The 23,292-nt window shown below is 45.1% G+C and overlaps 1 protein-coding gene across 3 annotated transcripts in view; it reads right to left on the bottom strand.

Annotated features, from left to right (window-relative positions):
* Positions 1-22,843, bottom strand: part of RAD23B (RAD23 homolog B, nucleotide excision repair protein) — a 57,536-nt gene extending 34,693 nt beyond the window's left edge. The window contains exon 1 of one of the 3 annotated variants that reach the window (XM_065549865.1): positions 22,633-22,843. In XM_065549865.1, coding sequence (XP_065405937.1) covers positions 22,633-22,698 — 66 coding nt within the window. In that variant the 5' untranslated portion in view covers positions 22,699-22,843. The remainder of the gene's footprint in view (positions 1-22,632) is intronic. The other 2 variants (XM_005283481.5, XM_065549866.1) reach the window with 2 other exon arrangements.
* Positions 22,844-23,292: the final 449 nt, after the last annotated feature.

The following is a 23,292-nucleotide window of genomic DNA, read 5'->3' as shown; positions in this document are numbered from 1 at the left end:
AGGATTTCCATACTTGTCTTTCAAAAGTATACAACACGAGCTGGTACAGGGTCAGTAAAAATAGACACTGGGGTTAAAAAGTGCACAACATGCCTAACCCAGAGGACTATGCTTACTGACCAAGGCAAAAGATAAATTGTGATATTAGGATACAAGTAAGTCAATACTACTTGTGCCCTATGTAGCTGCTACATGATCAATATTGTTTCATTTTCAAATGCAGCTTACTACTAATGCTAGCCCAAAGCCGAAATATACTCAAATGCTTGCGATTCAATATCTGATAGATTTCTTAACTTACGTATTACAAAAAGCTGTCAAGTTAACACTGGTGAAATCTGTCAAACATTTGCCCTTACATGTTTCTTGTACCTTTCCTGGCATCACTTTGTTTTGTAGTTCTTCCTGCCTCTCCTCTCCAGGTCCCTAGCCCCCATCCCCCAACTTTGCTTCTTCCATCTTTTTTCTGCTACATTATACATTTTACACACTTACAGTATTTTAACTTTCTCCCAGCAGCCTCTCCCCACAGGGCTTAGAAATGAGAGCCCACTGTCCAAGGGAAACTCACGTGACAAGTTGCGCCTTCCTCTTTTTCCAGCTGCTGGGGAGAAGACTGTGCTGATATTCCCATTAGACATGCTGCCCTGGGACCTATCAGAAGCTCTCTCATATCAGCCTCCCAGCTAATCAGTTGTATTTCTATTGGAAAACTAGCCAGGCTCTTGACTTTGGATCTGTTACAACTCCATGACCTCTACATGGCTTTACCATGGACAGGATTTTCTTTGTTTATAAAGGGCACTCTATTCCCCTCTGAATTTTTCCTGCAATACTATTGACTTGCTGGCAAGCTGCATTACATTTACTTTGGATAAAACTGGCATTTTATTATTATTTAGTGTTTACTCCAAAAAGGCTTTACATGGAGTCCACAAAACCATGACTGTTCAGATGTAAATTCTTCCTAGACTACTTCTTGAGATTGAAAGACATTAACCTTGTTTTTGAAATATTAACTTAGGCTGTCTCTACACTGCCACTTTCAGCGCTAAAACTTTAGTCATTCAGGGGCGTGAAAAAACACACCCTCCCCCCCGTGCGACAAAAGTTTTAGTGCTGAAAAGCGCCAGTATAGACAGCGCTTTATCGCCAGGAGATAAAGCTACCACTCCTTGTTCAGGGTGGTTATTTTTTTTATCACCAGGAGAGCTCTCCCCCGGCCATAAAGTGTGACTACACTGGCCACGTCACAGAGCTGCCGCAGCCGTGCTGTAACATGGGCAGTTTAGTCAGACCATAAGGCCTTGGCTACACTTGCAGCTGTACAGCGCTGTGAGGTAAACCTGTCTTCGTGCAGCTGAGTAGGGAAAAGCGCTGCAGTCTGTCCACACTGACAGCTGCCAGCGCAGTGGTGTGGCCACACTTGTAACATTTGCAGCTGTGTTGGGAGCGGTGCATTATGGGAAGCTATCCCAGCATTCATGTGGCTGCAATGTGCTTTTCAAAACGGGGGGGTGGGGTGGATTGTGACAGGGAGTGTGGGGGGGAGAAAGAGTGCTTTTTGGAGCATGTCAGCTCTCTATTTTGCAAGTTCCGAACTCCCAGCCCCCTGCTCATTCATTCACTCACTCAAAGCAAGCTGCAATCTGTTTGCTTTTCTCTGTGGTCCGAGCTTTGAAACCGGCACTTTCGCATTCCTGCAGCCGGTCACAATGGAGAGGATTGGCCTCTTGACAAGGTGATTAGTACAGCGCTGCAAGCGTTTACACTCACACCTGTGAGTCGTAGCCACTCCGCTGCAGCTGTTATTCCTCTCGGAGATGTGGAGTACCTGCAGCGGTGTACCCAGGGAGATACAGCGCTGTAAGTGCCCTGCCAGTGTGGACGGGGAGCTAGTTACAGCGCTGGGGAAGGCTTTACAGCGCTGTAACTTGCAAGTGTAGCCAAGGCCTAAGTCTGTATCATTTGTTACCACAATAAACAAACCTGTAAATGTGATCTGTAAGCAAGTTTGATAAAAGTTTTAGGGACTCTACAGGCTAAGACTAAAAGCTGTCATTAGCAGCTGAACTAATTAGAACTTGGCTGATCGCTGTCACACTCAAACTCAGCCACCACATTCAGTTGCCCTGCCCTTTGACCATGCTATTTCATCTTCCACTTACATGTTTAACCCCCATTTTGTAAGGATGTTGTAGATTTTGTCCCCTTTCTTTGGGAGACTAAGGCTAAGTCTACAATGGTTTGGTAAGGTGCACAGTATAGCTGCTCTGTTACTCTCCCAGTGACAAAATAAAACCACCCCCACCGAGGGGCGGTTGCTTTGTCCACAGGAGAGCGGCACTTTTCGTCCTTAAAACTTTTGTCATTCGGAGGAAGGGGGGTTTCCACACCCCTGAGCAACAAAAGTTTTAACAATGAAAGTGCAACTGTAGACAAAGTTTAGATCAATGTGCTAATTATGGTCACCAAATAAGAGCAATAGATAGGGTTGTTTTCTGACTAAATTTCAGCTAATGACTTGAACAATGAGTTGAAAACAAGGGTTTTCGCCTTCCTCTGCAGGGGTCACTTGCTGGAAGATTCTCTGCACCTTGAAGTCTTTAAACCATGATTTGAAGACTTCAATGGGTCAGACACAGGTGTGATACAGGAGTGGGTGGGTGAGATTCTGTGGCCTGCATTGTGCAGGAGGTCAGACTAGATGATCATAATGGTCCCTTCTGACCTTAAAGTCTATGATTCTAAAAAGGTGTTTAAAAAAAAAAATACTGGAGATACCTAAAAAAACTACAAAAACAACAAGGAGTCCAGTGGCACCTTAAAGACTAACAGATTTATTTGTGCATAAGCTTTTATGGGTAAAAAACCCACTTCTTCAGATGCGTCAAAAAAAAAAAAAACCCACCACACTACCTACCTAACAAAACCACATAGGATGCAGGGCCAAACCACACTCTTCTACACCAGACCACGGATACACTTTTGACTAGACTGAGCCATAAGATATAAAATTAAAAAGTGTTCCACAATTTGTTCACAAGAAGTGAATCGACGGTAAATTGAAAAAAAGCTATAAGAGATGTGTCATTACAGTACAATACCAGTCTTGATCTGCTCTTTCAAACTATCTCAAACTTAGGACTTGTCTACACAGGGACATCTAGGAAAAAGTTCATCCAAATTAACTAAAAGTGTGAATTTGAAGTGAATTAGTTAAACTGCATTAAATCCATGTGAACACCCTCATTCAGAATCAGAGTGGCCTTAATTTGGTTTAGCTGAATTTACTTCTGAAGACAAATTAAGGCCACTAATTCTGAACTATTTAATGCATTTTAACAAATCCACACCTTCGAATTCAGATTAATCTTCCTGAACATCCCTGTGTAGATAAGCCTATAGGTGTCCATCAGTTTAAAAACAAGGCATATATTAATTTCTGACATTGTGGGCCATTTTATCCTCAGTCATGCTTGTGCTACTCCACTGACGTCAATGTGGATGCATCGGTGTAACTGAGGGTCAAATTAAGTCATAAATTAAGAGAATTTTTATTGACCAGCTGAATTTATTACCATTTTATGCAATACTCAAGTTGCTTCCAAAACAGCAATTTCTAAAAATATACACACTTATTTCGATAAACCTGAAGGACCTCAATCACACCCTAAAGAAACACATTTACTTAATGACAGGTTTCAGAGTAGCAGCCGTGTTAGTCTGTATCCGCAAAAAGAACAGGAGTACTTGTGGCACCTTAGAGATTAAGTATCAAAGGGGTAGCCGTGTTAGTCTGAATCTGTAAAAAGCAACAGAGGGTCCTGTGGCACCTTTGAGACTAACAGAAGTATTGGGAGCATACGCTTTCGTGGGTAAGAACCTCACTTCTTCAGATGCCAAGAAGAAGTGAGGTTCTTACCCACGAAAGCTTATGCTCCCAATACTTCTATTAGTCTCAAAGGTGCCACAGGACCCTCTGTTTCTTAGAGACTAACAAATTTATTAGAGCATAAACTTTCATGGGCTACAGCCCACTTCTTCGCATCCGAAGAAGTGGGCTGTAGCCCACGAAAGCTTATGCTTTAATAAATTTGTTAGTCTCTAAGGTGCCACAAGTACTCCTCTACATTTACTTAAGTTTAAAGTGGTTGTTTCTCTCAGAAAAATAACCAGAATTAGAAGTTTTTCTGCTGTTACCAAGTCAGTACAGGTGTAATCTGTCACAAAATGTATTCAGTACAGAAACCAACAGACTTCTGCTGCTAGAAACAGAAGTAAATTCCTTAAGACATTCCAGCTATAATTAGTTTCTGCAACTGTAAACTCCCCTGGTCTTTTGGACTATCAAGCCAAGACTCTTCTCACCTGCAGAGGGCTTATGAGTAATGCTAGACTTGTGTCATGGTTGCCATTGATTCTATAATCATGTTTCATGATTTATGACTCAATTTTATATTAAGCCATTTGATCACAGAAATATTAAGCAACTCAAGTTTCACTAAGAGCTACAAAGTTAAATCTTTGAGTAGAGATGAGACAAACAGACCAGTTGCTCAGCGGTACCACCAGATTAGGGGACGAAGTGAAAACTTAAACTGACTTGTACATTTGAAAAGCAAGCAATGTTAAAGAGGCAGTAGGACAACTAAAGAAACATCCATAACCTTATGACCACTGTTCTCAAAGCACACACCAACCAGGCAGATATCCAGCCTGCTGAGTAAGCATTCTATATAACCCCTTTCCAAAGAGCAAAGCTTGACTCCAACCCAATCTAGCAGCCAAATACAGCTATCAACTCTTGAGGACCGAGAAGTGTTTCTCCACTGCTTAGAGTTCCATCCTTTTAATACTTAGGCCATGTCTATATTACAGCTGTTACAGCAGCACAACTATACCACTGTAGTACCGCAGCATAGGCACTTCCTACAACGAAGGAAGGGGCTTTTCCATCGCTATAGGTAATTTACCTCACTGAGCAATGATAACTAGGTCAACTGAAGAATTCTTCTGTCAACCTAGCCACATCTATACTGAGGGTTAGCTTACTATAGCTACAGCTTTGGGGGTGTGACTTTTTCACATCCATGAACGCAATAGCTATGTCAACCTAGCTTTTAAGTGAAGGGCAGGCCTTACACAAATTATTTCATAGCAAACTGATTTCATTCAGCTAGGGAAGTTTAGAAGGACCGTAGCAAGGTGGCTACGGGCTTCTTCCACAGCTGACAGCTCTTATGATTAGACAGAAGAGTCATGCAGACTGAGGGGATGCCCCTCACACATACCACTGATTAAGGTAGAACCTATAGCACGTAATAGCCCTTGAATCCTTCAAGTCCCCAACTGGAGATGAAGTAATAGTATGGGAATTCTTCCAATCAGCAACTTTAAACATCCTGAAAACCTGGATTTTGACGCTTTTGAAAAAAGCGCCTCACCCCCTTACCACTGTAATAGTTTGCAACAAATCTAGTTCTTATATTTAATGCATTGCTGATTTTAACTCAGCTCTAATGGTCTAGTGACTTCACTATAGAGTAAGCAAAGGATTCTCCCCATTAGCTCCACAGCCTCCAACACCCTCAAGGATCCTCATTTATCATCTGCACCTAGTTGCTCTGAAGATATAGAAGTTGAATGTTTTACACAAGGTAAAAATGCTGAGTAGAAAGTCAGGAAATGCAAGAGTTAAGGTTCCTAAAGCAACACTACAGTAACTCACAGTAAACATGTCCTTTTTATTCCTGTTTTCTTAAGAATTAAACGTATACTACACAGATTATTCAAAATGGTCACATTACCGCTTTACCTTTTGCATTCTGGCTTTCACCCTGCAACCTTAAAAATGGCATTATGAAGTTTGGTTTATTTTTAAGAGAAATTGCCCATGTTTAATGCAGTTGGCATTTAAGTAGTCCCAATAGGTTGTACTCATGACAGTAAGCTTAATGAAGGTGGTAGAGGCAAGTTCATACCTTTCTATGTATTGTTTGGCTGGACACAGTTTTTACAAAGCTAGTGGGGCAGGTATCTTTTGCTTGTGATGGCTCTCTTGGCACTTGATGGCTAGGAACTCATATCTTTTCAAATGAAAACCTATACTGCACAGACCAATCAAAGATTTTGAAGACCCTAAAAATCCACGATTCACAATTCCCTCATGTCGAGGATGAGACAGTTTACAGACGGCTGTGTTTCAATAGACACTTACAGGCATCAGCATACAAACACTACACTCAGCGGATGCCTAAGAACAGCAATACCTTGACTGTCAGTCTCAGCAGAGAAAATGGGCACTGTGATTTTTGAGGGGGAGCACTGTATCGTTAGGATCCAATAAAAATCTTAGATGCCTACATACAAAGCATGCTTATTTATTTTTAAAAAATTGTAAACTGATTGTGCACGTCAAATGAGCACTATTTACAAACCAAATTTCAAAGTTCAGTTTGCTATTCAAGTTGTAGGAAAGTGCAGCAGTAATTGGAGTTGTGAAAGGCAGAAAGCTGGAGTGCATGAACAGATTTTCCCCCTCAAACTTTTTGTTGTTGTTTTTAACGTCAGCTTTCAGCTGAAGCCTTTCAACCTACAGGGATTTCTTTTTGCAAGTCATAAGCGGTGTTCCCTCTAATTTTTCCCTCTAATTTAAGTGCATCAATATGGAGGTGATGCGTGACACATCATCTTCATATCAGTGCACAAAACAAAATTCATGTGGTGGGGTTGGGGCCAAGGAGTTTGGGGTGTGGGAGGGGGCTCAGGGCTGGGGCAGAGGATTGGGGTGCAGGGGTGAGAGGGCTCCGGGGTGGGGAAAGGATGAGGGGTTTGGGGTGTAGGGGGGTGCTCCGAGGCTACAGCATGGAGAGAGGACTCCCCCGGCCCTCTCTCCCTGCAGCAGCACCTGGGCTGGCAGGGAGAGGCACCTCTCCCACCGCGGCAGCTCCAGGGCTGGGGCCAAAGGATAGGTGCCTTCCCCTGGCCCCTGCAGATCCAGTCAGGGCTTGGTTCAGGGAGAGGTACCCCGGCCATGACAGGTCTGGGTCAGGGCTGGGTTTGGGGACGGGCACCCCACGACAGGGCCGGGTAGGGCCGCCCGGGTTCAGGCTGGGTCGCCGCATCCGGGCTGGGCCGCCCACCTCCCAGGATTTCCAATAAGGCCCCAGCAGCGGCTGGGTCCGGGCCGCGGCATCCCGGCCAGATGTAGGGGTGCCCCATCCACAGCAGGTCTGGGCTGCAGCATAGTTGAGGCTGAAGTGCCGCCCCAGTGGCAGGTTGGGGCTGGTGGAGGAGCATCCCTCCCCCGGCCATTTCCCGGGTGGGTTCCCTGAGCACCTGCGTGTCACTAAATAATCTGCAGCACAGTTTACAGGGAACTTAGGTCATAAGTGAGGGACAGTACAGAGTAACAAACTGCTTTGCATATGTAAGTTCGCAAGCTATGCTTTAATAGATTTTTTGCTCTCCCCTATTTAGGGCACCATTTTATAAACTTCAAGTAAGTTTCCTACTAGCCAACCACTGTTTGTTTCTGCACTACCACTAAACTGAACTGTCACCATTCCCAGAGGTTCATCGATGACTATGTAGCAGTAAAGTGACCTCAAATTGTTCACAGGTCTCACAGAAGTAGTGGTTACTTGTTTTTTGTAATCTCCCTTGTGACTTTTTAAAAGCAAAAAGTTTTAGTCTGGTGGGAACTGTCATGTTCCTTGTCACAAATAAAAATACCTAGCACACATCCAAGAGCTTCCCAGGATGAATCCTTGGTAAATAATAAGTCAACTACTGATTTAAAAATTGCATTTTACAGTGCTGCTACAAAGTTCAGCGAGAGTCCCAGGCAACCATCTATATTCAAACTAAGATTTTGATTACACTGAGTTTTTACTTTGCAACTAAATCAGTGCAAGATACTCAGTGTGGACAAAAATTACATTAATGGCCTGTCTGACTCTAGCTCTTAAGTGGGGCTGGTAGACTGTTTTGAAGTAATCATCACTTTTGTTATTACAAATGTTAAATATTTAAAAGGGATGTCTGGTTTTATTTAATTCAATATGCTGGGAATACTCACTTCATTTGTTTTTTCTACCACCGTTTGATCCACAGTTACTGCAGCGGGGAGAGGGATGGATCAGCGTTTATGGCACACTCATCGGTACCCAGCCCAGCTAATGATCAACCAGCAGACCAAATTTGGTGGTGAATCCTGGTCACGTACTACCTAAGGCACGTTGCGCACACGCTAAGACGACGACGCCTGAAGCAGCAGCTTCCAGTTCAAATGGATTGTTAAGTACAGTATCAGTGGATTCAAAGCATATACAAAGTTCTTACGCATCTTATAAGTTCTATAGGTTGCTCACAAAACATTTAAACCAAAGCATTTTATACTTTTTTTGTATTTCACTTTGAACACAAACTAGGAGACCACGTTTTGGTTCTCAAGCATTGCCGTCTAGCCTTTGAAAGGGATATTTGCACTGTGATGATTGCTCTATAGTGTGTGTTCAAAGTCAGCCCATGCCATCGCTGCTAGACCAAGAAACAAACTGACTGATAGCCTGAAGTGGTAAACTGACCAGTATAACAGGTTTTATTCCCCTCCACCAAGAATAATAAAAGACAACGGACCAACATCTCACTGATCACTAAAATAATCCATATATTAGTGCAAGGCCAGGTCTACACTAAAAAGTTAAGTCAACCCAGCGACATCACTCAAAGGTGTGAAAAAATCTATGCTCCTGAGAGACACAGTTAAGCCAACCTTTCCCCTAGTGTAGACAGCATTGGGTTGATGCTACTGCCTCTTGGGGAGGGGAGTTAAGTACAAAAATGGGGGAACCCCTCTCGTCACTGTAACAAGCACTACAGAGGAGCAGCTGCAGCATTTCTAGTGAAGACAACCTAAGACAACTTCACTGGTAAGGGGATACCTAGCTCCAGCTTTTAGTAGAAGTATCAAAAACCGTCTTGGTTGACATTAGCCTACTTTACAGTAAGGCCTTTTACATGGGACGCCAGGTTTTATTTATCCTCAATTTATATACCACCTCTGGACCAGGAGCAGAATAGCAAACTGCCTTGACAGTTGCATTTAGAGACATGGCAATTTAGTGAGAAAGAACAAAAGTTCTATTAACCCAACCTGGTTCATTAGTTTTGATGTTTCTGCCTTGCTCTCATACCAGTAATACATACCTGAGACAATACCAGGACTTTAAAGTCCATTTGCCAGTAGGAAATAGGATTCTGTCCCTGATAAGCATATGGAGGGTGGGGGAGGGAAGACTAACCCAAATCGTTTTCTTTAAAAAGCTTCTAGACTTCTGTTTGTGAAGCTATGCTTTTGCAGGTGTACCAAATTTAAACTAATGCAGTTCTTCCCTCACAGTTTGCAGAGAATCAGAGGGGTAGCCATGTTAGTCTGTATCCACAAAAACAACGAGGAGTCCGGTGGCACCTTAAAGACGAACAGATTTATTTGGGCATAAGCTTTCGTATGTAAACCACTTCTTCAGATGCAGAGAGGCAGCTGCAGTGATACTGCTGTCCATAGATTTCTCAAGCAATATCAAGGGGAAATTAACACTTAAGTTTCAATTCTCATTTTCAAAAACCCTATGGGCAGGAATGAAGCCACACAAGTAAGAGTCACATCAACTTCACCCTGCTGATGACAGGAAAAAGCTCTGAGCATTACAGGTAAGCACTGAAGTTATTTGAGAGAGAAAAGGCTAAAAAAACAAAACCCAGAACCCAGGAAAGGGGGTAGAACAGAGCTCTATTTGCCCAGTAGTCAAGACTAAGGTGGGTGTAAGATTTCTTCTTTCAGCAGAAGCAGGGGTAGATTTGAGATTTCAGACATCTGCTAGCCAAAAGCTGATACACGAGATAAAGAGTCAAGTTTCTATTTGCCTTCCCAATACCTGAAAGTTTGTGGAGGATTGGCACAGCAGGACAGAAGAGAAGAGAAATGCAACTGGATTTCTCACTGCTAGACCTTGAGCGTATCTGGGTAGACAGTTTAGACCTCTCACAGGTAGGTCTGGTAAATTTTTCAAAGCACTGGTCTACATTCCCAACATTTTCACCTTAGCAAAATCAACAGTAATGGGTCAGCAAGCTCCTCAGCCAGCTCTTCTAAACTCTTGGATGCAAATTATCTGGACCTGCTGATTTATAACGATCTAACTTTAGTAGCAGCTGTTTAACATCCTCATGAATTACTACTGGAATAGAAAGCGTCATTATATGATACAACTACATCACCTGGACTTTTTCCCAAATAACGAACAGAAATATTCATTGAACATTTCTGTTTTGTTAGCACATAGCCCCCAAAAGTCTGTAGTAAAGTTAGCTTGATAGTTAATTGCCCATGCTCTGAACTTCATCCAAGGAAAGGTGTGTTCATTGAAAGGAGTATAATATAAAATACAAAAATTAAAAAAAAAAAAAATCACATGTATAGTTTAAGAAGTTAGGGTAGGCATACAAAATTATTAGAGAGGGTGTAAACATGTATGGTTATAAAATAGCTGAGTCCCCAGTACTTCAGAGATAATAAATAATCCTATAAGGCCACATTGTAATGTATCCGAACAAAATTAGTGGTGAGCATATTCTGGCATTTCATGCAGTCTTAACATTCCCTTAATGAAGACTTATGGAATACAATATATTTATATTAAGAAATGCCACAGAATACGGAGGAGGATTAGAAAACCAAAGAGAACTGGATTTTACCCTTCCCTAGCCTGAGAACTCAAACTGTGGCTATAAGACTGGAAGCAAACAGACTGGAAGCAAACAGAATTTCCAAATAAAAGCAAAATGTGCTTTACAGAAAAATACAAGTTTGACTTCTCAAAAGGATGTCTCACCTTGCCCACAGATCTTAATTTGGAGGAAAGCATGACAAATTATGAAGCAAAAAATTACACTACTAAATGTTTATTCTGACAGTGTAGAATTTTGAAGTTACTATTTTTGCAGAGTCATCCACTGAGTATCAAGAAGCAAAGTAAAAAGAATGAGGAGTACTTGTGGCATCTTAGAGACTAACAAATTTATTTGAGCATAAGCTTTCATGGGCTAAAACCCACTTCATCCAATGCATGGAGTGGAAAATACAGTAGGAAGATATATATACACAGGGGACATGAAAAAATGGGTGTTGCCATACTAACTATAACGAGAGTAATCAGTTACGGTGGGATATCAGCAGGAGGGGAAAAAACATTTTTTAGTGATATCAGGATGGCCCATTTCCAACAGTTGACAAGAAGGTGTGAGTAACAGTAGGGGGAAAAAAACACATGGGGAAATAGGTTTTACTTTGTGTAATTACCCATCCACTCCCAGTCTTTATTCAAGCCTAATTTAATGGTGTCCAGTTTGCAAATTAAGTTCAATTCTGCAGTTTCTCATTGGAGTCTGTTTTTGAGGGGTTTTTTGTTGGAGTAGTGTGACTTTGAGGTCTGTAATCGAGTGACCAGGGAGGTTGAAGTGTTCTCCGACTGGTTTTTGAATGTTGTAAATAAGTAAGGCCCTTACACTTCACAGCTTCCCCAACTATTTGTGCAGTAGCAGTTAAAGGCGCAATGTAACTAGCCTTTAAAGGGGAAACAAGATGCCACATAGCAACTGAAAAGTGATAAAAGACATCAGGGATGAAGGACACGCAAGTACATCTTCTTGCCTAGAAAAGGAAAATAGACAGGTTTGAATTCTGCACAGCTTCATAAGAACATTTTTCCTCCAACCAATATGAACATTAGTCCCCTCATAGGCAGATCATTCTTGTGTTTCTGCTAGCATGTCTGGAAAAGTAACTTGTGAACGAACCACATATTTGGGGTGGAGAAAGCCACAAAGGACAAAAATAGTTGTATAGAGGGAAGGATGCCTTTCAACTGTTCTTCACAATTATGGAAGTTTAATTTTAGATTCATATCTACTTCTAAACAAAGGGATCTTCTCTTTCGCTACTGTAAAGTTGTGAGAGAAGGTTTGACATGTGGTGATAGAAATCTAAGAGAGCAAACACAGCAACTCCACATTAGAGTGTTCAGCACTTTTATTCTTGTGCCCATTTTTAGGCCTGACAGTTTGAGATGTTTGAAGGAAGCTGATCTTGCACTTTTTCCTCCTGTCTGTACATAACACCCACTTCTCCTTCTAACCCGCACTTGAAATCCATTAACCCTCACACTTCAGTTAAATGAGGCTACTAGTGCAGTAGGCGTTTTCCTGGCACAACCCCCTACCTCACCTAGCAAGATTTAATTGAGTCCTCAAGAAATATGCACTTTCTTCCATCAATGTAGCTACCATCGGGGGGGGGAAGGGGAGGGAAGGGGAAGATGGGGACAGCAACAGAAAAATCCCTTCTGTTCCTGTAGTACGTGCACTACAACAGCATAGCTGCAGCTGTGCTGCTGTAGTGCTTGTAGTGTAGATATACCCTTATTGTTTAGAATTAACAAGACCTTCATGACAGTTTTTAGAGACAGTTTCAAGCAATTAATTAGTTTAGAGACTATATCACAAGAATTTTGCACCATGGGCTCTATATAATGAGATCCCAAGATTATCACTCTGAAGCCTAGAAAGTCTGTTGATACTGTATTAAAAGATGGAAACAGCTACAAGCATGATGAAAACGTTTTTTGTTTAGAATAATGCCATGCCAAGAGTCCTAGACCATTGTGATATCAGAGGTAGGTAACTCAACCAATCACTACCTTTACTCCACAGCTAATTGGGATGCAACAATTTCATTAGTTGTAAGAGAGGCTGCATAGATGGTGGATTACTTGGCCCAACTACCACACTTCTGCAACAGCACACTCACACACTTGTTGAAGGGGAAGAAACAACAATTAAGAGGATGGTCCAGTAGTCTAATAGGAACACTTCAAAGTTGAGGACCAAATACTCATTTCAGGTACTTCAGAAGGATGTGCAGCAACGCGGGCTACCAGTGCAAATACGCACCCAGGGGTCAGGCAGGCTTGTGAAGCCTGCGCCATCAGGTCCTCACTGCCATACGTTTAGTGAGCTACCAAGATTAAAGCTAGTGCAAGTATATCTACACTAGCTGCAAATCACACTCATGACTTCAGTGTAGACAGAGTATCCACCACTAATCTTCCTCAGCCAAAGGGGAAATTGCAGCAACAGAGAAAAAGGAAAGAAGGATCTCAAAAAGGACACTGACAAAACCAAGCAGGTAATGAAAAAAAGCCTACCTTGATAGCCAAGGCCTCAATTGTTTATTGAATGGTAGCTGGAACTTCAGCTCCAATATCTTACTCAATCCCTTCCCTTCGCTTCCCTCCCTCCCCTCACCAGCTTACTGCTAGTTTCTCAAGAGAAGTTAAATCCCAAAGCAGTAAAGTCAAAACAACATAGGGTTTAAAACTAATGACTAGTCTGCCAACCCATATGAATTTATATTACCTAAAAATAAAGAAGTTAGATGACTTCGGGCCTAGTGGTTCCTGCTGGTACTAGAAAATTAAATTAAATCATTGAAACTAGAAGGTATGTTGCAGACTTAGTTGTAACGATCCACTTACATAAGAATGGCCACACTGGGTCAGACCAATGGTCCAGCTAGCCCAGTATCCCGTCTTCCACTGACAGTGGACAGAGCCAGATGCTTCAGAGGAAATCAATAAAAGAGGGAAATTATGGAGTGATCTATACCCTGTCCTCCAGCTTCTGGCAGTCACAGGTTATGGAGCACTCAGGAGAGGGGTTTGCATCAATATGGCTAATAGCCATTGATAGACCTATCCTCCATGAACCCATCTAGTTTTTTTTAACCCAGCTATAATTTTGGCCTTCACAAGTTTCACAGGTTGTCTGTATGTTGTGTGAAGTAATACTTCCTTATATTAGTTTTAAACCTGTTGCATATTAATTTCATTGGTGACCCCTGGTTCTTGTGCTATATGAAGGGATCAATAACACTTTCTTATTCACTTTTTCTACAGTTAGTGATTTTATAGACCTCTTATCTCCCTCCTTAGTCCTCTCTTTTCTAAGATGAAGAGTCCCAATCTTTTTAATCTCTCTTCTTATGGAAGCTGTCCCATACTCTTAATCAGGCCTGCATAACATACAGCCCGCAGCAGGTGAGTAGGGCCAGCCAACGGCTGGCTGGCCGGCTGGCAGGCAGGTGGGCAGTGAGGGTGAGCCAGCGGCAGAAGGTAAGAGGTCAGCAGAGGGCAGGCAGGTGAGCTGGCGGTGGGAGGAGCAGGCAAGGCGGCGGCAGACAGGCAGGTGAGCTGGGGACGGGGGGGGGGGGCGCGGAACGACGAGCCGAGTGGGTGGGCAGTGGGGGAGGGGGGCAGGTGAGCCGGCAGAGGGGGAGCTGAGGAGGCGAGTGGGTGGCCGGGGGGGGGCGGGGGGAGGAGGTGAGTAGGCGAGCCGGGGGGGGGGTGGAGTGGGGGGATGACGAGTTGAGCGGGTGGGCAGTGGTGGGGGGCTTTATACTTGGGAGGGGGGGTGAGGAGGCGAGCGGCGAGCCAGTGGTTGACCTGTTCTACTGATCTTGTCTCTCATAAAAATTGGTTCTTTTTGCTGCTTTTCTCTGGGCTGGGGGTTGTCCCAATGCTGCAAAGAGGGTGTTCCCAAAGGAAGGTGCTTGCTTCTAAACCCCAAGGCCATCAGTATGTCTGCTCTTCTCTAGTCAGCCCACTTGACAAGTATGATTGTTCTTGGTCTGGCTCCCAGCCCCTCTCCAAGTGTTGCAGCTGTCTGGAGGTGCCTGCCTTCCTCATTCACACCTCATTAATTCAACAGGGCAACTGATTACAAAGTGGGGGGGGAAGATTTGATTCTACTTCTAGCAAAAAGACATTTTTCTTTTACCTTAATTATACTACCTTAGGGACCCGCTGTAACATATTACCAAGGTTCAATACTGCTGTTTCGGCGGGGCAGCACCGGGGGAGGAGGGTTTGTTTCCATGGGGCAGGCGGTGCTGGGGAGGGAGGGAGGTTGTTTCCGTGGGGCTGGGCAGCACTGGGGTGGTGGTGGGGGGGGTGTTTCGGGGAGGCTGAGCGGCACTGGGGGAGGTGGGTTTCGGCCTCAGCTGTTTTCTTTGGAGTAATATGGCCCACACTGCTTTACGAGTTGTGCAGGCCTGCTCTTAATAATCTTCATTGCCCTTCTCTGTACCTTTTCCAATTCTAATATCTTTTCTGAGATGGGACGACCAGAACTGCACACAGCATGCAGATATTTTCTGTTTTATTATCTATCCCTTTTCTAATGGTTTCTAACCTTATCTTTTTTGACTGGCGTTACACATTGAGCAGATGTTTTCAGAGAACTATCCACAATGACTCCAAGATCTCTTTCTTGAGTGGTAATAGCTAATTTAGATATTATCATTTTGTATGTATAGTTGGGATGATTTCCAATATGCACTACTTTACATATATCAACATTGAATTTCATCTGCCATTTTGTCGTCCAGTCACCCAGTTTAGTGAGATCCCTTTAACTCTCTGCAGTCAGCTTTGGATCTATCTTGAATAATTTTGTATCAACTGCAAAATTTGCCACCTGTTTACCCACTTTTCAAGATTATTGTTGAATAGCACAGGTCCCTGTCCAGCTCTTTGGAGGACTCCGCTATTTAACTCTCTCCATTGTTTAAACTGACCATTTATTCCTACCTTTTGATTACCATCTTTTTAATCTGTTACTCATCCATGACTGGACCTTCCCTCTTATCCCATGACTGCTTGCTTACTTAAGAGTTTTTGGTGTGGGACCCTGTCAAAGGCTTTCTGAAAGTCCAGGTACACTATATCCACTAGATAACCCTTTGTCCACAAGCTTGTTGATACCCTCAAAGAATTCTAATAGATTGGTGAGGCACAATTTCCCTTTACAAAAGCCATGTTGACTTTTCCCCAATGCATCGTGTTCATCTATGAAGTTAGGTTTCTTAGCCTGTAATTGCTAAGATAGCCTCTGAAGTCTTTTTTAAAAAATGACATTACATTAGATCCGTCGCATAAGAGGCTCTATTCAGCAGCACAGCTTCAGTTTCAGCATGCCACACTATATTCCCTTTTGGTTTAAAATTGCCAACTTTTCCCTTTGAAGATTTATTGGAATGGAAAGAAAATGCTTGACTTTTCTAGCACACCATAAGAAATGAAAGTAGCAGAACTGCAGTATTTACTTTTATGTCATAACACCACAACTTGGCTGTTGAGTCAAGAAGCGTGCCCCTCCACGCTAGCGAGCGTAAAGCATACTATGGCACTGGAGCTGGTGACAATGTTTAGGAAAGAGCTAATGACAAGTTAAGAGAGATGAATGGATGAATAGGGATACTCCCAAACCTTAGGCTTGGCCTAAACCTAACATTTAGATCAACCTAGCTAACACTTTCTGTCACTAAGTGTCTACACAGTGGTGATCTGTGCCACTGTAGTGCTTGTAGCGTAGATCTGCTCACAAGGTGATCTGTTAAAACTAAGGGCAAGTCTAAAATTTAGACAATTCAAGCAGATTATTTTGGAAAAATTACATTTATCACTCATTTTATTCTTGAATACTGAACAAATGCCAAGTTCTATCTGCCACAAAAATCAAGTGTTTAGGGCTTGATGCCACGCCTGTTGATTTCAATGGCAAAACTGCCACTGACTTCAGTTAGGGCAGAATTGTGCTTTTAAGCGCTGTGGCCTTCCCACTTCATTAACTGCTTTTAAACAGTCTTTAGCGAAACTTCTGAAGTACTGAAGAGATTAGAAACCGATGGGACCAATACGTCTCTCAGTCTCAAACTTGCATATAAATCCACTTGTAAAGTTTCAACCACCCAAAAGATTTGGTTTAGTAACATTATCTGATTCACACATTTTACATTACCACTACAAGACAGACCTCAGAAAAGAACCAGAGTTACGTTTTGGGATTCCACCCATATATGTGTTTGCGATTACATCACCAGAACAGTATCAGAGGGGTAGACATGTTAGTCTGGATCTGTAAAAAGCAACAGAGAGTCCTGTGGCACCTTTAAGACTAACAGATGTATTGGAGCATAAGCTTTCGTGGGTGATGCATCCGACGAAGTGGGCATTCACCCACGAAAGCTTATGCTCCAATACATCTGTTAGTCTTAAAGGTGCCACAGGAGACTCTGTTGCTTATCACCAGAAAAAGCATTTCAGATTTGTCAGATTCTACCTCGGCTCTGTGCTCCTCTGACTGACAGGTTTTACCCACACGCTTCACTATAAGCCTGCTGCCTTACTCCCCACCCCTCAAAATCTCCCTTACCTTCCCTGCTAGAGTAGTCATTTCTTCCTATCACTCTCCAAGAGCTGTATATCATCCTTAATGGAGCACTACAGATGTTGACTCAATGAAACCCTGCATGCAACACCATCATCCCCACTGTAGCTTTTTCCCCTTCCTCCTCCCATTGCAGCTTCAATGGAACCTGCTTCATGTCCAGGATTCCTTCTTTGTTAGAACCTACCCTCCAAGCAGATTCCGTAATGCTAAAATTTGAGAGGCTGAAGCTATGTGCCATCTAAGATACAGCTTTCAACATCACCACAGATATCTGTTATGAACAGGGCTTTTTGATGTGAACATACAGCCATATATACTCGTTCATAAGCCGAATATTTTTTAGTAAAAAAGGGAAGTACCAGAGAAGGGGGGTCGACTTATGAACGGGTATAGAGAGGGAGAGGTGGGACACAGTCCCTCCCCCCCAACAGAGGGAGCAAGGAGAGGCAGCACAGTCAGCAGAGCCAGAAGGGAAGAGGCGGGGCCAGAGTCTCTCCGCTTCCGGCCACGTTGTTCTCCCCCAAGCCTCCGAAGCAACCGCCCGGCCTGCTGGAGCAGGCTGCGCGGCCGCGCCGCCCGGCCCAGCCTGCTGGAGCAGCTCCAGCCAGGCCAGAGACATCCTCCCCTGGCCCTCTCCAGGCAAAGTGGGAAGGGATGGGGAAAGTGTGGGGGTCTCGGGCTAGGGGTGGAGTCATGTGGGAGGTGGTCACAGGGGTTACTCCCCTGACCCCCAGCTTTTCCCCCCCAAAAAATTTCCCCACCAGTTGCTGTCCCGGCCCGTCAGGGTAAGCAGCTGGCACACAGGGACACTTTGTTTACTTAGGTTTACCTCTGTGACTGCAAACGTTGGAGGTAAACAAACCATCTTGGCCCACCAGCAGCTTATCCTGATGGCTCAGGAGCCAAAGTTTGCTGACCCCTGAATTATAGGGTCGGCTTATGAACGGGTCATAAAAATTTTCCATTTTTACTTATCCATCCTGGGGGGGTCGGCTTATAAACGAACCAGCTTATGATCGAGTATATACGGTAGTTATATTTATATTTTACTGTTAAAATTAACATGAACACCAAATTTGTCCTAAAGTTGTTTTTAAAATAGCTTCCACAACTTTTTTTTAAAAAGACATTTCTTAAACAAACAGGCATTACTTGAAGAATGCTAGAACAGGAGAATCCAGACAATGTTAACTAGACACTGTTGGAAGAAGAGTGACATTTTTGGCATTTCTCTAAGCTTGGAACGAGAGATTTAGTTCAATAGCCTAGTAAAATATAAGTTAAACATAACTTAACTAGGTTGAATTATTGAGGCCAGCATTCAACATATTAGGGAAGCTTAAGAACATTTTACCCAACACTGCTGTATATTTAGAAGCATGCTATTCCTGGGCGACATCAACTGCACCTTGGTCTAGGCATTCCCAACAACATAACACCTTTCAAAAACTGTTGATTGTCATGACTGTCTTTCAGCCACAGGCAAGAACTCCTTTGCTAGACAGTACTGCAAAAGTCTCAGATAGTGGGAATTATTTCAGCCTGTGGTCCTCTAGTGCATTCACCATTTCAATCAAAGGTTGTCAGTAAACAGGAGTACCAACTACTATATAAACAGAGGCTTTTGTTCATCCTGAACCAGCCAGAATGCATTACAAGTATTCAGCCAGCAAAACTTAGACTCCACCTGCTCCAACTGGCAAAACAATTTTCCATAGAGAATGAGGGGTGTAAATATGATCTTTACACATTTGTTCCAGAAGTTGACTGCCCAAAATCCAGAGGCCAGAACAAAGCATGGCAAGTATTTCCCCTCAATGCAGATCCTACAGAACTTCTCCAACCATGAGGCCTTTAGCCAAAACTTTCTTAAACCAAGTATTATACCAGATGAGATTTTCTATAGTTTCTACCTGATAAATTCAGAAGTGTACCTCCATGGACACAACACAGGTCCTGCTTCAAGTCTAGTAATTAGAAAGTGCAAGTTCAGACCATGCTAGTACTTTAAAAAAAAAAGTACCACCAACATCTAACTCAGGACCATAGCAACAACACTCAATCACTTGGTTATGTGAGCCTGTTCTTTTATAAGGGAGATATTGTCAGAATTTTATGCAAAATGCTGAAATTGTTACTGAATTTGGGGTTATTTTAATATAAAATATAAATTGTGTTGTTTCATGTTCTGAGTGGAAAGTATACTTAAATATTTTCCAGACTTCTGATGGTTGAATACTTCTAATGACAATCTGTAGTGTTTCTTACTTTGCACTCAACATCAGTTTTTGTTTGTTTGTTCTTTTAAGCTTGACTTGTATAAACAAAGTTAAAGAAGTGGCCATAAATTGCTAGAATAGTAGGAGGTTTAAAACATAAGTTTCCTGAGCCTGTCTTAACTAGATAATTTTGGCCATGTCACAGTACAGGGCAGTGCTCCAAGTAATCAAACCTACCTTTAGCATTGAGCACATGGAAACAGTGAATTGACTAAATGTAATATTTCAAAAGCTCCCAGGAGTTAACACATTTTGATTCAACACAAGTCTAACATTTGGTTTGGGCTCTAGTACACTTAGTGCTATAAAGGGCCATTTTCAAAATTAGACTGAAAAGGAACATCCAACAATAAAACAGCTTTGAAACCAAAATTATTAACAAGGCTGTTTTAAAGGATTTGGTGATTTAAACAGATTTTGCTTTTTTAACACAGGCCTCATGAGCATGGTTTTTTTTATAAAGTTGGCATTACAACTGTACCATCAACTGTTCTAATGTTTGGCATACTTTTTCCAACAAGTTTCTACTGAATTTGCTAGTTTTAATACTCCAACCCTATTGCTGCAGAGTTACCAAGATCATGGTTTCATGATAAATAATTTGACATAAGATATCCAAAAAAATCTTGTCATATTTTTAGCCATAATTCTACTGAATCATTGTGTGTATACAAAGTCCCATATCTACTGGAGCAAGTTCTTTGCTCAGTTACACTTATGCAGCGATCCAATGTTTGTTAATTGGAGAAACCATTCTACTTCCCCCTCCTCCAACACCTAGCCCAGGGGTGGGGAACCTACAGCACGTGGGCAGGATCTGGTCGACTGCTTCATTTTAACTGGCGTGTGGCAACTTTCTGCGCAACGGGCCAGAAGCCCTGAGCCTCGGCGCCTCCCCCATTCCATGGGGCAGGAGCCGTGAGCGCCAGCTCACCCCACTGTGGGGCGGAAGCTGGGGTTGCCAGGCCATTAAAAGTCTGGTGGGCTCTGCACAGCTCCCAGAAGCTACCAGCATGTCCCCGCTGCCCCTGCTCCTAGAGGCCATCAGCACGCTGTCGCCAGCTCCAGAGCTCCCACTGGCCAGGAACGATGGCCAATGGGAGCTGCAGGGACGACACCTGCGGGCAGCACACACAGCCACCTGGCTGCGCCTCCGTCTAAGGGTCGGACATTGGCGGCCGCTTCTGCAGCAGCATGGAGCCTGCCTTAGCCCTGCTGTGCCACCAACTGGGAGCCATCTGAGGTAAGCGCCACCTGGCTGGAGCCCACACCCCAAACCCCCTGCCCCAGGTCAGAACCCCCTCCCACACACTAACACCTTCCCGGAGCCCACACTCTGAACCTCCTCCTGCACCCCAACCCGCTGCCCCAGCCCTGAGCCCCCTCCCACAACCAAACTCCCTCCCGGAACCCACACCCCAACTCCCTGCCCCAGCCCTGAGCCTGCTCCCGCACTGCAAACCCCTTGGCCCCAGCCCAGAGCCCCCTCCTACATCCCAAACCCCTCATCCCCAGCCCCACCCCAGAGCCTGCACCCGCCAGTCGAAGCCCTCATCCCTCCCACACCCAACCCCTGTCCCAGCCTGGAGCCCTGTCCCACACCCTGAAACCCTCATATCTGGCCCTAACCCGGAGCCTAGGGGAAGCCCCGAGCCTCTGCGCCCCCCTACGGGGCTGTGTGACCCGCAACTGATTTTTTATGTGGGTCAGTGCCCCGATAGAAAAAAAGGTTCCCCACCCCAACCTAGCCAATACTTTTTGCAGTCTCACATGCACAGCTTGTGTGGCTGGCAAACCTCCCCCTCTAATCCTCTCCTTTTGCTGAGGTTTCCTAGGACCTCAGAACTGCTCCAATTCACTCAATATGATGAACAGGGGAGAAGGGAAATAAGAGGAGAGAAAGCGGCTCCCTGGGTAGGGATTAATTATAAAGGCTAGTGTTTTAAGCCTGTGAAGGACTCCGCTGGGTAGATTTCAATTAGACATTCACAATCTCTCTCAGCCAACTTGTCTAGACCCAAGCACCCCTGTGAGCAAGCTGCAGCTACCCTTCACAACACTCAATTATCTTTTCTTTTTCGTGTGGAGGGAGGGGTGTTTAAACAATCAGACCTAGGGAAATAGTGAGGCACAGAGGTCTTTCCGTGGTTTCGTTACCCAGCCCTAATGGTCAAGGCCTGGGGAAGATCCACTGAAATCCCAGTGGGGTGTTAGAAGATGGCAGTAGGTATGGGTGTAACATGGGGAAAACTAGCTGTAAGAGGTTGCACCCACACTCTTCTCTAAGTTTAAAAGGCAAGGTAGTGCACTTCCAAGGTTGGAGAGAGTTTAAGTACCTAACCCTCATTTTAGTTACACACACACACTTCCCCCCCCCCCTTTAATATCAATGCGCCTACATCAGGCCCACTGGACTTTGCAGTAGCACCCGTCCCCCAGCACTCACTGGGACTGTCAATAGAGTCACCCCACACATGCACCCCCACTACAGAGCAGCCACTGAAACTCTAAAGGAACCACTAGAATCATCCCCCCCCACCCCCCCACACAAGCTTCTGCTACGGGAAGCAGGGTCTCAATTCACACCCAGCACAGCCACCCCCCCCCCCACATACACAAACTTCCCAAGAGAGACGTGCAGCCACTACAACCCGCCCCCCAGGGCAGGCAATGAAGTCTCCCCACAGGCACCGAGCCCAGCAGACACACACAGGCCTCACCCAGCAGAGACGCACCAGTCACCCTAACGCCACCCCCAGACACCCGCCCTGCAAAAAGGGTCACCCCTATTCACAAACGGGGGCAGCTGCTAGCCACCCCCACAGCCCCCGTCCCCGGCCTGCCCACCCCCGCACCCCCATTCCCCACAGCCTCCCCCCTCTTCCCCAAAGGGGCCTACTCTCCCGCCCGCCCGCCCGCCGCGAGGGGCCTGGCGCCCGCCCGCCCGCCCACCGGGAGCGCGGCCGCCGCCTCCCCGCCCCGGCCCGGCCCGGCCGCGCACCGTCTCCTCGGGGTCGATGTCGATCTTGAAGGTCTGCTGCTGCAGGGTTTTCAGGGTGATCTGCATGGCGAGGGCGCCGCCCCGGAGCTCGGCCGCCCCGCGCTCGCGGCCTGCGCCTCCCGGACCCGCTCGCGCCGCCTCGGCCCCCGGGGCCGCTCACTCCGCTCGGCGCGCGTGGGAGGGGGGGAGAGGGAGTCGGGAGAGGCGCGGGGGCGCGCGTGCGGGCGGGCGGGGGAAAGGCTCTCGCGGCTCACAGCCTGGCCGCCGCCATCATGACTCGCGTCCGCAGCCCCCTGCACAAGATAGGGGGAGGGGAGAGGGGCAGGGACGCTCCGTGCGCAGGCGCGGGAGGGGAAAGGCGGGTGACGGCCTCTGCGCATGTGCGAGGAGGGATTCGGCTGGCGGGGGAGAAGCTGCTGGGTAGGAAGGGGGCGGGGTTAAATTGCGTTGGGGGGGGCAGGGTCTCCCTGGGGGAAGGGGCTGCTCGGGGGCAGGGTTAGGGGGTAGGACTGCTGGGGGCTGGGATTGGGGGAAAGGGGACTGGGTTAGGGTTGGGTTGGGACTGTGGGGGCTGGGATTGGGGGAAGGGGCTGTTGGGGGACTGGGATTGGGGGAAGAGGCTATTGGGGGGCTGGGATTGGGGGAAAGGGGACTGGGTTA

Source organism: Chrysemys picta, chromosome 6 (genome assembly GCF_011386835.1).
Source record: "Chrysemys picta bellii isolate R12L10 chromosome 6, ASM1138683v2, whole genome shotgun sequence".
NCBI lineage: Eukaryota > Metazoa > Chordata > Testudines > Emydidae > Chrysemys > Chrysemys picta.
The sequence above is the reverse complement of the archived record's forward strand: the minus strand, read 5'-3'. Positions and strand labels throughout refer to the sequence as shown.